Source organism: Psammomys obesus, unplaced genomic scaffold (assembly GCF_907164565.1).
Source record: "Psammomys obesus unplaced genomic scaffold, mPsaObe1.curated_primary_1811, whole genome shotgun sequence".
NCBI lineage: Eukaryota > Metazoa > Chordata > Mammalia > Rodentia > Muridae > Psammomys > Psammomys obesus.
This window is the reverse complement of record NW_026596040.1, coordinates 37,539,142-37,552,470: the sequence shown is the minus strand read 5'-3', so window position 1 is coordinate 37,552,470 and position 13,329 is coordinate 37,539,142. Positions and strand designations below refer to the sequence as shown.

The window sequence follows — 13,329 nt, the reverse complement described above, 5'->3', positions numbered from 1 at the left end:
GGTGGAAGCCACACAGACCTTCCTCAGGTTCCTAAGAGCTCTCTCCTAACAGGAGCAAATTGATTCTCCCACCAAATCCTTCACAGATAGCTCTCCATGGTGCTGCCTGGAGGAGCTCTCACAGGGCAGGAAGCTTCTCTACAGCACACTTCCGCACTCCCAAAGCTCAGCGCTCAGAAAACATCCCTTGAATGAATGATGTAACAAACAGCAGGGGCTTCATAAATGATGCTAAATAAATAAATGAGACACCGTCACCCCCATCCAATCCTAGATCATTCACATACCCATTTAGTCAAAAACTTTATGGAAACCCTCCTATCCTAATTCGAACACTTGTTCTTCAGTTGCTAGGGCTAATTTGGTAGTCTGTGGCATCTTTAGGAAGTGAGGTCTAGCTGGTGGAAGTAGTCGTTAAAGGCATTTAAAACTTACGCCCAGCACAGTCCACCACCTGTGGCTACTGCCACAGCCTGGGCTACTCCTCAAAGCACTCTGTCAGAACAGGCTGGAAGTCTCTGAAACTGTGAGCTAACGTGACTCTCCCCCTTTTAAAAAGTGTTCCTGTCAGCTGTTGTGGTAACTAATACACCCTCCTCTTATAGAAGTGCAATGGTGTTTTGTCCTCCTCAGGTAAATGATAAAATACTGCCCACGTCTCACCCTTATTGGAAGGCAGATTGATCCAAGGCTTTCTCAGGGGCCCTGATTAAAAAAAAAAAAATCCTAGCAAAGGAAATGCTGATTCTGTGTCCTAGTCCAGTAGCAGACTCAGCAAGGTCTAGGGATGGGGCAAGAGCCTCAAAGAAGTTTGGTTTCCGGGAACACAGCTTTCCTCACTGAAGGGCTGCAGTTATCAATCCTAAGGCAGCTGTGTCTGAGGAATCCTCTGTTTCCTTTGCCAACACTGTCTGATTTAGCTCTCTGCTGAGCTTGGTCCATTCTCCCCATACAAATATAAGATGTTGTACTTCTTATTTTTTTTAAGACATTTATTATGTATACAATGTTCTATCTGCATATACACCTGCACGCCAGAAGAGGGCACCAGATCTCATTATAGATGGCTGTGAGCTACCATGTGGTTGCTGGAAATTGAACTCAGGACCTCTGGAAGAGCAGCCAGTGCTCTTAACCTCTGAGCCATCTCCCCAGCCCTGATAAGCTTGCTTGTATCTCCAGCCTTCTTAATAAGCTTGCTTGGCATAAGACACCAGCTTATGCAAGACCTCCTGGTCCCAGCTGTCCGTCTTCTTTATTTCTCACCTCCAGTCCTCACCCTCAACACCTTACCACGGGGGACCCATACACCTGAGGGTCAGACCCTCAGAGAGCATCCTTGGGTTCTATGATGCTTTGAGTGTTTAACATCTTGTGTCATAATGAAACACTTACACATCTGTTACCAACCACTGTCACCAGATTTGTCTTAGAGAGAAAAAGACCTTCCTCAATGGAAGATGGAAGACAGCAGGTGATCTGTGATTCAGCCTCAGCAGGAGGCCAGACTTAAACAGCTGCAAAGAAGAAGCGATGAGGATAGATGGAGAAGGAACAGGTTGAAGAGATGGGTGAGGAAGGTGAGGAACATTCACATTGGAAAGTCAGCCAATGGCTGGATAGTCTGCATAGGAGGCTGCCCATTTGGAAGTGATTTTCATCCCTCCCCCATCATCTCTCACTCTGGAGCCCCTGATATGAGGTGACCATTAGGTACCATGGAAAGGACTATTCCAACCCCTGGATCAACACATATAAAACAGAGACAGTTCCACAGCAGGTATCTAAAGACAGAGAAACATGGGAAATGTGAGCCCTTAGGAGTTTTCACAGGGAAAGCATCTTTCCCCAGGGCCAATGGGGCAAGGGGGGGGGGGTGGCCATCCTAAGCTACATCCCATCAGACCAAGTAGCTTGCATGAATCCAAAATACATCTTTATGTAATTCTATCAGAGAGGCACTCAAGAAATTGGCATTGAAAGAAGTTTTGCTTTCATATTTTTATGAGGGTAACCAGTGTTCGGAGACTTCTAATACAACTTCCAGATGTGACAACCGACACTCTGCAGCAGTTACATATACAATTCATGAAGGCGGAAAAATTAGTTACGACGTCGCAACAAAAGATTTGATGGCTGGAGGTCACTACAACGTGCGGAACTGTGTTAAAGTGTCACAGTTTTAGGAAGCTTGAGGACACTGGCTTAAAGATTGGTAGAGCTGTGAGGTTTGGTGCTATGACAGGAATGTAGAGGGAGCTCTTGCTAAGGCACCGTCTCTTCATCTGGACCTGCAGTGTCCAGTGTGTTAACTGAAGGCAGGAGGGAAGTTAGCATCTCTGCCTTCATTTCATGTCTGTCTCCTTTGAATCAGATCCCTGCTCAGCTCTAGGGAGCCAAGGTCACCACTTAAGGAATAGTGCCTGTCTGTAACAATAGAAATTGGTTAGTCCTACCTAGCCCGGCTCGTCCCCTTTTAAGACTGAAGGCATCAACGCAAGAATGACAAGGAAGTTTTACTGCCAACCTTTAAAATATCTTGTTCCCAGACCCCTGGGATAGCACCTAAAGGTTCCTATCAATTGCCCTAAGCCTGTGGTCTCCTTGGATTTCAGGGACAATGACCTTGCAGGCCAATGACCCATGATGAGACTGCCGCCATTAAGTGGGAACAGTCACCCCTATGGGGGCCATTTCCCCTTCAGCTCCCCACCCCTAAGCAGAACCAACTCAAGATGAGAACAGAATTTCCCTCTTAGACAATGACAGTGGTCACAGCTTCCCTAGAGCCAGAGCTGTGGTAATGTTCAACCAGACCACAGTCCACCTAAGTCTGTTTGGCTTTGCATGCTTCTCTCTCGTCCCCCTCAAGTCTATCATTTCTTGTGATTTAAGTGTAAAATGTTCCCCACAGGTTCATGTGGGACACTTAGCTCCCAGCTGAATGTGTTTGCAGAGGTTGTAGAAACTTTAGGAGATGGGCCTGGCCAGCAGAGGTGGATCACAGGAGATGAGCCTTTGAGGGCTCAGCTTCTGGTTCCATTCTCTGTGTTTTGTCCATCAAAATGTAAAGACCCACTGCCATGCCCTCTAGCCCACCAGGAACAAAGCACTCTAGCCACCATGCCTTCCTTGCCACTGTGGACTGTATCCCCTTAAACAGTGAGCCACTGTTTAAATTGCTTCTCTAGGGCATTTGATAAAGAAAAATAAAATAAAATAAAGGAGGGGCGTAGCTAATACAACACTTAGGTTAGTATCACCCACACACAGGGTTTTGTCTTTTTCAAAGAATTTTATTTTATTTTATGTATATGAATTGTTTGTCTGCGTGCATGTATGTGTACCAACTGATTGCCTATTGGATTTCCTAGAACTAGGGTTATAGACGGTTAGGGGTCACCATGTGGGTTCTAGGAATTGAACCCTAGTCGTCTGCAAGAGCAACAAGTGCTTTAATCACTGCACTGTCTCCCCAGCCTAAGGGTGCTGTTTGAAGAATGTTGACCCCTCCTTTTTTTTTCCTGCTATAGCTATGCTGAAAATAAAACCCATTTCCTGCCTTTTATCATTACATGTTCATGAGATGTGTGGGACAAGTGGCCAAACTTGATTTGTTAAAAGGCCCTAAAGTCAGGCCTAGGATTCAGGGAACAAATGTAATAATTTTCTTGATTTTTTTTTGTCCTGATTTGCTGTTCAGCCTGTCCTGTAAGCCTGTGCCCTACCTTGGCTAGATTCAAGATACATCTGTCAGATGCCAACAGGTCTCCTGAGCCCCTTGTACCTTTGACAAGCTTTAAGAGGTGCTAGCATGTCCACGGACTCCTTAAAACAGCCAACAACCTCCCATACTAGACACTTAGCCAGCCCAACCTACATATGAGCACAAAGGTGCAGGCCCAGCCAGTCTTTGCCAAATGAACCATTTGTCTGGTTTTATTGGGTAAAAATTTAAGGTCCTTAAAACACAGTGACATACACAAAGCATGCTGATGATGTTATTAGGTCTGGTCCCAGCCTTTACTGCAGAATCAGTACTCAGGGGCAGCCATGTGAAGCTAGAATTATGTTGTCAGAGTTGTGGGAAACCATTTCCCCACAACAACAAAAATTTAGGCTAGAGCAAGTCTCCAAATGGCTTTTCCCCACAACAACAAAAATTTAGAAATGGCAGCACCATTTCTCTCCAGGGCCAGGGGCAAAATGCTTCCCCATGGCCCAGAAAATGCTGCCTCTCCAATGGGGACACTCAGCCGTACCACACAGTGTGTTGTGGCTCTTGGAGAAAAAATGCAAAGGAGAGAAGAATGGATCAGGGAATCGGTAGCAGCTGCTCAAGGGTAAACCAGTGCTCCCAATCTATTAGGGACAGACTCCTGCAGATTCCTCTGGGAAACGGTCATCACCACCTGGGAAGACATACCAGGCATGAAGACAAGTACCCAAGGGCAAGTGGCTGGCCTACATAGTTTCTCTAATGTTCCCAGCATCTGTCCTAGCTTTATTTAGGGGAGGTAGCAGTGATGGCTCCAGATGAACTGCCAACCAATCCACATGGAGCATTCATTTTAAAAAAAACTATTCTGCAGTTCAGGAAATATGACAATAAGTATATGGCTTTCTAATGGAAGGTCACTCGGGTCCAGAAGGGAATCTGCAGGTCACCAAGCTCATATCACATCCTAAAATCGTGTGTACAAAATGTAGCAGCCTCAGAGAAGGCTGGCTGTGTCACAGTGACCTTGTTCAGAAATCAGCAGGAGCATGAGTTGGCTAGCTTTGGGGAAGATGGCAGGAGCTGCCCCCAGGACCCACAGCCTCCTCTGCATGGCCGCAGCAGGAGGGTGGCAGGGCTGGATCCATGTCCACTCCTTCGACGCCCTTGCTCTGTTCCAGCCTGTGGCCTTGATGTTCAACTGCCTACCCTCTTCCCACTGAGTACAGCCACTCAGGCTGCTGGTTCTGGTGCACTGGACTTGGTCTTCAGAATGCAGTGAATATCAAAGCAGCCTCCATCAGATGCTAGGCAAAGATAAAGGCCAGGCCTGGATCACCTGATCATTGAATTCCCCCAGCAAGTAAGACACCATAGGTGCTAAAGAGGACACTGGCCACTTCCTCCTGCCCCAGCTCCCCATGCCTTGGGGAAGTGCAGGTATCCAATAAGAATCTTCCATCACCAGTGACCTGGGCTAGTCCTAGCCTCCTCCCACAGTGTAGCCGAGGCCAATGAGAAAATGGATGGCAGATGTAGTTTGAAAGCAGAAAGGTTCAGCTGTGAACAGTCTCCTGCTTAAATCCAGAAACTAACCCAGTGTCAGGGGTGCAGCTCAGTGGGAGAATGGTACCCAACACACACGAGGTCCTAGGTTCAGTCTCTTGCACAAGAAGAAGGAGGAGGGAAAGAAGAAGAAACCAATAAGGGCCTGAGTCACCAAGCTGGGTTCAAGCTCTGTCACCTGTCGTCTGTGTCCTTGTGGCAAGGAAGCCACAAGCAGCGCGGATAGAGCAGGAAGAGGATGTACTGGCCTCACGCAGGGCCAGGGGGCAGGGCCAGGGGACACGGTCTTTTGGGGGTTGAATATGGAGGTGTTTCTCTCTTTCTTTCTTTCTCCCTCCCTCTCTCTCTATATCTATCTCTCTCTTCTTTTTTCTCTTCTATTCTGTTTGCCTGAAAAGATGGAGAATAGTAAGAACGACTTCACTTATAGGAACTTCAAGAAATCTGAGGAGTGATGTCCTAAGCACCAAGACTTAGACTTTTTTTTTTTTTTAAGGTGGAGTCTCTGGCCCTGTTAGGAGGTTTTCATGTCTCTGTCTCTGCGGATGTCCAGGATGGAGAGACCTGAACTGCCTTGCCCTTGGGCTTATTACAGCGTAAGTACATGCTCCTCCACCAAAAGGCCTGCGTCACCTGATGACCTCTGAGCCTCATAGATTTGGTCTTTGCTGGTGGGCTGTTAGCTGCCATTTCTTACCTTGCCTAGCACCTGTTTCCATCCTTATTGTTTTAGAAGCCAGACCCATTCTCATCAGAATTGAATACAAGATTAAAGCAAATGTCATGGATGACTTGCTTTTGGCAAAACGGCCTTCGAGAAAGGGTTTACAGCATGTATTTAAGAGGCTCAAAACTCATTCTCCATCACCCCAGTCCTTGGCTATCTGGGGCTGAGGGACCAGTCTGGTAAGTAGTCTGGGTAAGAGAGTGGAGTTACAACGGAAAAGCAACCGTTCTTTTGCTCAGTGAATTGTCGGGATCTCCATGTATTCGTGAACTTTGCGGCTGGGTGTGTTTTCTAAGTTGCCATGGGAACATCTTCAGAAAGAACAGCAAGGCCCTTGCATCTGGACAAAGTGATAAGTTGAGGCAAATCTTAGTTCTTTTTTTTTTAAGTTTTATTTATTTATTATTTATACAGTATTTTGCCTGCATGTGTGCCTGCCACCAGAAGAGGGCACCAGATCACATTATAGATGGTTGTGAGTCACCGTGTGGTTGCTGGGAATCAAACTTAGGACCTTTGGAAGAGCAGCCAGTGCTCTTAGCCTCTGATCCATCTCTCCAGGCCCCAAATCTTATTTCTGACTAGTTGTTTGCAACTTGGGACCTTTCCAAATGCAGAGAGAAAAGGGTGAGTATAAGAAGGTGGGGTGCTGTGGCCTTCATTGCTGAGGCATAACCTCTTAGAGCCACCTCCCATGGTTTTTTTTGGGGGGGGCAATTGTGGTGGGTGGTCCGATGCATGGACCTGAGTCAGAAGGCCGGGCTGTCACCCAGGTGGGCAGGTAGGTCCTCCCTCTGCTGGAGGGTGTGGTGTGACGCTTGCGTTTGATCAAAGCACCAACCACAGAGTGGCTTCTATAGGGGTCCCAAGCTCCAGAATTGCTAGCCCCTTCGTTCCAATTACAAAATACACCCAATCCAAGACGTAGGTGAGTTCATAGTTCAGACATACTGCTCTGAATCCAAAAAGAAATTTGTTACTTTGCCTTGAAAAATATCTCAGGGTGTTTATTTTTTCCCCGATGTTCAAAATGTACAGACAAAGAAAAACGGATGGTACTTTTAAAAAGCCTCATGCTCAAATCAAATGTTTCTAGAACAATCCACCCACCACAGACAGGAAGACTCCAACAGAAAAGGGCCACAAACCAAAGAACCATCCAGGACAGTGGTCCCCAACTGGATCCCTAGGTCAGCTTCACAAGTTCGTCCCAGGATACCAGAGAGCTTGAAATCCTAGGAGCCCAGTTCCCGTCTCAGACATTGCCACGTGGAAGTATCATGGGGCGGAGTCTCCAGGAATTTTAGAAATCTCTGTGGATGCTCCCTGTGAGCTGACAAGGCCAAGGCCACTGCCTAACGTAGCAAGGTGACTGTCAACTACTATGCTGGCGACATCTTGGGAAAATCTGAGGGCTCCTGGGAGCTTTCCTCAAGCCTACTACACTTGCCTCTGGGAAAACAAGGTAAGACAACAGGATCACTTTACACAAACCTCAGGAAATCCTAATGAGCACAAGGATTAAGAGCCACAGTTCTGGAGGAGACAGTATGCCTTCCCCAAAGCTGCTGAATAACCCCATGGCAAAGAACCACCTCCTGGCTAGAAGGAGGCAGTCACTGATCTCTGGCTATTGTAGCCAGGTTAGGTGATGGTAATGATTTTTCCGCTTTTGTCTTTGAAATGGAAAAAAAAATATTTACAAGACATTATGAAGGGAAAAACAGAAACTTCTAACAAACTAGCAAATTACTGTGACTAAGCTCATGTCAGCCAGGACAACTGAGCTTCCTGGCAAAACCAGCTCATCTGTACTTGCTATCAGCAAAGGGCCCCACGTCTCCAGACAAATTCCATTTACATGAGGGCTTTAGTGCAGTTGATGCCAAGAGAAAAACACAGATCATGGTGGCGGGGGGATGTGGGGTGCATTGTCATTTCACATGCTTCAAGTTTTTGTTTTGCAAGAAGAAAATGGTCTAGAGATTAGTGGCACTTGAGTTTTGCTTTAAGCTCATTCTTCAAATTTAAGACAGGGTCTCTAACATCCCAGGTAGGCCTTGAGCTTGCTATGCAGCCCAGACGAGACTCAAAGTCATGGTCATCCTGTCTCTGATTCTTTAGTGCTCCAACTATAGGTCCCAGGAGCACAGACAGCCAGTCATGGGTGCCCTTAACACTACTTTGTGGCTCTGTGTCAGTACCAGGGCACAGAGTAGAGCTCGGTTCTGAGCATTCCCTTCGAGAAAAGACAACCCATCCATGGAGGGTCTGAGGAGACATAGCTGTGTGCTCTGAGGACATCCTAATGGAAGTCAGTGCTGCTTGCCACAGAAGCACAGAGTGAAGAGTTTGTGACCCACTCCATAGAGCATGTGGCAGGCGTCAAACCTGATGTCATTTGCAAAAGTGACCAGATAGAAGAGGGGCAGAAGGGTGGGACCATTCCAGGTATCTGGGCATCTTGCACAAAAGCACAGGACTAACAAAAGAAGGGAGGCCCACAGAGGCAAGAGGGTCTCTAAAAAGATCCTGTGACATGGCCTACATGGCTTGATTAAAAACTAAATAAAAATTAAATTAAAAAAAAAACTTGGACTTTGCAGTACAGGAAGCAATGGACCCCACAAAAGGTATTGTTGAGATGCTAATTCTTGGAATACAAGAAGCTCCCTCAAAAATTCCTGAGTTATGGCAGTGGCAGAGGCAAGTACAGGGAGGCAATGAACTCAAGGAATATTTGTTGTAATTGGGATGAATAAACGGAGTGAGAAGAGTAAGATATCTGAGCAGAGCACCTGGGCATACCCGCTGTGTGTTTGTGCTGGTACTGTGCCAAGCATTGTGCAACACTGTGTCACTTGATCCTGGAAACATCAATGGCCTGAGTTCCTAGTCTGTTTTAGATGATGAATCAGAGCCTCCAGGGCCTTCAGAGGCTCCATAAAGTCACATGTCTACTAAACTATGGGAGAAACTCTGAGTCCAGACTCTTCTACCTATGTCAGTAGGGGACAGACAGACTGAGGTCTGAGGTACCATGCAAGGCCAAAGCTCAGAAGGCCCCAGTGGACATTTCCCTGGTGCTCCTGGGGAAGTCTGGCCTGCAGGTAAGGACAGGAAGGATTGGTGACTGTCAGGAGAAATGGTTTCAGCAGGAGCTCTGCTGTTAGAAAGCCCTGAGGAAGTGTCATGGAGGATGAGGCATTCAGAGGCTTGGCCATATCAGGAATCAACAGAGCAGGAGAGAGCGTGAGGACTTGGAGCCAGGCTTGTCAAATGCTACATGGCTGTCAAGGATGAGATAAAGCATAGTGCCTTCTTTGGCAACAGCTATGCTGCTAATGCTCAGGATTCAGGTTTGACTTGTGTATCCTTCCTCCTCCTCCTCCACTCCCTGATAAACGGAAACATGGTCTTGAGAGCCCTCCCACACATCATTTTTCTCTAAGTGTTTGAGAGAGGCTTCTTTCAGCATCACTGCTCGCGTTTAAGTGCCAGATGGGCAGCTTCAATCATCGCATATGCCCTGGCACAATGGACATACATCGCATACGGTAACACACAGTAAAGCGTGGCTGTAGTCAGCAGGAAGCCCTGCAGCCTCTGCTTCCCTCCCAGACTCAGCAACATCTAGGGTGGTTCATGCCTCTCAGAGACTTGGCAAAGATGCAGGAGCAGCATCACCGGAAGGTTCTAGAAGCCAGCCTGACCTTGAGCTTCCTTCTTTCTGCCTGCCTAAGCACTGAGTCACCCACTTGCTGCTGTTGCTGCTGCTGCCGCTACCTTTTGAGCCTAAAAATGCATTTAGTACATAGGAACACAGAGTAGCTGCTTGGTTCATGCAAAACTGACATCCTTAAATTAGAATTTAACTGCTATCCTGCACCATGTGAAGGAACAGAGGCAGAGGAGTACCAGAATCAAGACCCATGTCCCTTCGGGCCTTTGATAAATGCTACACATACTGACTGCTTTAGAAAGCACGAAGGAAACTGGGTGAGTCTCAGGTGAGCCTCTGGCTTGGCATGTGCCCCAGGGCAAGTCACTCATGTTGTCACTTAACATGGACCATTTCCAAGTATCTCTCCTTGCACCCAAATGTAGAGGTGGCCTTAGTTCTTCTCCAGGGCAACAGTGTGCCAGGCACCAAACCTGTTTCAGGTGTCAGGGCTGGCGAGAGGCACCAGCAAACAGAGCTGGACTCCAGGCTTGGAGGGTAGTCTGTGAAGTTCTACAGAGCCCTCAACAGGAGGCCTGGCCGTGAGAGAGTGCCTGGGTCCTATGCCTCAGCCTCTCACCTGTACAGTAATAGCCTCTTTACCTGAAGGGGTCTTGTAGTGATGATGTGATACTGTGATAATGGGAAAAATGATCAGAGCAGGGCCTGCCACAGTGAAACAGCAGTTTTAATAGCAAATACTACTACGACTGAGATCCACACATCATGCTTGTCCCTCGGCAGTCACTGTGGAGACCCTACAACTCCTTTCTAAGCCTCTAACTGAAGAGATGAGGAAGCTGACATCTTGAGGGACAGGCGGGACCTGCCCTGCCAACACAGGAGGCAGAAGTAACACCATAAGCTAAGAGGGTATCCTAACTCCCTCATCCATGAGCATGGCATGGATCTGGATGTGCCATCCCCAGCCCCTGCGAGGGCTCGGCTAGGGCAGGGTCTAAGCACCCTCAACTAGGGAGAGAGACCCTGATGTCTTGCCAGGCTCTTGTCCACCTATTTCCCAGGTAGAGGGCTTTCTTGCTGGCAGACACACAGTCTGACCACTGAAGTTACTTCTTTACTCGAGGTCTGTCTCCTTAAGTGGAACAAGTCTGTCTTTATGAAACCTTCTAGTTCTGACTTCCTTGGTTCAGTTAGCTGTGAACACTGGCTGTAAATCTCACTGACTATGAATCCGAGATCATTCTCAGAACCACCCCCCCCCCCTTGGCAGAAATAGCCGAGCCCAGAAAGCCACGAGCACCTCTGTCCTTATGTGGTGGCTCCTGTTTTACCCAAGCGTGCTGCCCCATTTGCTTCGGCAGCTGCTCCATAACCCCACATCCCTGCAGACTGAGGGGGGCCTTCTAGGTGTCTCCCAGTCATCAGAGCTCAGAAAGACAGCGTCCAGACATATGTGTGTGGACTGAGCTCCTGAGCACACAGGCTCAGAAAAGTCAGAGGTGGGAGTTTGAGCTGGTCAGAAACCTCTGGACCAGCTCTCTCCTGTCTTTCTCAGCCAGGCCTGGGCTGTTACCTGCAAAGTGAGGTCAGGTGGAACACCTACAGGGGAGGGGGAGTGTTTTCATGATTCCTCACAGGGGAGGGGGAGGGTTTTCATGATTCCTCGAGTCTCTGTAAAGGAGTCCTCCCCAGCCCAACCACAGACCAGATCAGCACAGGCTTTTTAGAGATGTCTCAAGAAGGGAGGGAAGAAAGGTAGGAGGAAAGAGGAGAGAGAAAGAGGATGGAGAGAGGGAAAGAGTCAGAGGGAGGGCATGCAGGCTCAAGTCCTCCCCACACAGACATTCCACAACCCCACGAGGCAGTTCACCAAGCGATCTTTAGGCACCATCTCTTAATTTCCACCCTAAGGGGTGAAAACACATAGGAGGAAGAAACGGGGAGGGATTGCAGATGCTGATGACATGAGAACCTCTCAGCCTCGGCACTGCTGATTTCCCCAGGCACTGCTGACTTCCCTAGCCCCAGACTTAGTGAATCCCTGTGTCTGCACACGGCAGGCAAGTGCCCTGGCTGTGTCACCTTCACAACAGAAACAGCAGGGATGCTCGTGTCAAAGCCCCAGCTAGCTGCCATCCACTAGGCTCATGTGACAAGGCGCATTACAGCTGCTGATTTCTATTCAGGAACACAGTTTACCAAGATTCTGCTGTATTCAGGGACATGAAGAGGAACAGATCTTTATAAATAACTCCTGATTAAAATGGAACTGAAAACTGGGAGACAGAACAGGAAGCAAATTGCTAAGCACTTATTGAGTCGATAACATTGGCTTGAAGATCTTAGTGCAAATGGCTGGTCTGGTTTATTTCCTTCTTGTCAAAGGTTAAATTCGGGCTGGAACCTTGAGGCACCAAGGCTGTGTGTGTCCAAGGATTGTTTTAAGGGGCGTGGCTCTCAGCTCCCGGAGTCTTGGGGAGATGCTAACACTGGCCTTGATTAGATATCCCTGAAGCCTTTTGAGCTCAGCCAGGTGGTGTGACCAGAACACTCAGCCACTGTTTGGTCCCTGGAAGGGCTGGCTTCTGAGCCCTGAGATTCTAGATGGTGATTCGCCGGCTGAGTCCCGGGTGTGAACCTTGGACTGCCCAAGGTCTGGATGAGACCTGGACCCGTGCTCTCTCCTGTTAAGCGAAGGTGTCACCCGCTAGCCTATTAGCTGCAAGCAGGCCACTACAGTTCATGTTCTCTGGGAAGTCGAAACTGAGAGGAAATGTGCTTATTAGGCCCCTGTCCTCGGAGAGTGGCCCAGCAGCTAAATGGAGGCACAGAGTAGAGGCTTAGGACAGAGCTGACTTTGCACGGACTCAATCCCTGCCTCCCTCCCCCAGGACGCAGACACAAATCCTTAGGGAGTTGATGGCAGCCGGAATGGCAGGGCCAGGGGACCCTTCAGGGAGGAGGGGGGAGCTGAGGCAGCCGCGGTGGCCTGTCTCTCAGCAGCAACTGCAGGCGCCTGTATGCACGCGGAGGACGCCACGGCTGTGCATGCGCAGGAAGGCGAAGATCTCCGAGGGCATGGCGTGGAAGCCAGGCTTGGGCTTGACGTTGTCGTAGTAGTGGTGCGTGATGTGGAAGCCAGAGGGGTTCATGGGGAAGGCCCAGAAGCCGAACAGGTGCACCTCCTCGCAGAGCTCCAGGGCCGCGGTGACCAGGATGAGGCCGGTGCTGATGCGCCGCGCGCGCACGCCCAGGCTGAGCCAGTAGCGCGACACGTTGGACAGGTACTGCGGGTGGAAGAAGTAGACCCGCTGCTGCGACTGGAAGTCGTCCAGCATGTACTTGACGCGGAAGGACACGAGCGTGTTGCGTTCGTTGTAGAACGCCGGCAGCAGCACCGAGGCGTTCTCGTACCTCTGCAGCACGCTGAAGAAGGGCCGCCGCCACTTCTCCAGCTTGTGGAACCTGCAGGGTGGCAAAGTGAGCAGCAGCAAGCCCCGTGCGCTGGCAGCCCACCCTCCCCACCCCAGCCCCCAGCCCCAGCCTCACACGAGCATCCCATCTCCAACCCCTCAACTCCTACCTTTCACCCCTTCTCCCACACAGGACTGACAGGGCCTTCTGACCTCCCCA

At 49.0% G+C, this 13,329-nt stretch overlaps 1 protein-coding gene across 2 annotated transcripts in view; it reads right to left on the bottom strand.

Moving 5' to 3' along the window:
* Nucleotides 1–11,698: 11,698 nt before the first annotated feature.
* The window catches only part of St8sia5 (ST8 alpha-N-acetyl-neuraminide alpha-2,8-sialyltransferase 5), a 63,304-nt gene continuing 61,673 nt past the window's right edge, over nucleotides 11,699–13,329 (bottom strand). For both annotated transcript variants that reach the window (XM_055622694.1, XM_055622695.1), the window contains one exon: nucleotides 11,699–13,161. In XM_055622694.1, the coding sequence (XP_055478669.1) occupies nucleotides 12,693–13,161 (469 nt within the window). In that variant the 3' untranslated portion in view covers nucleotides 11,699–12,692. The remainder of the gene's footprint in view (nucleotides 13,162–13,329) is intronic.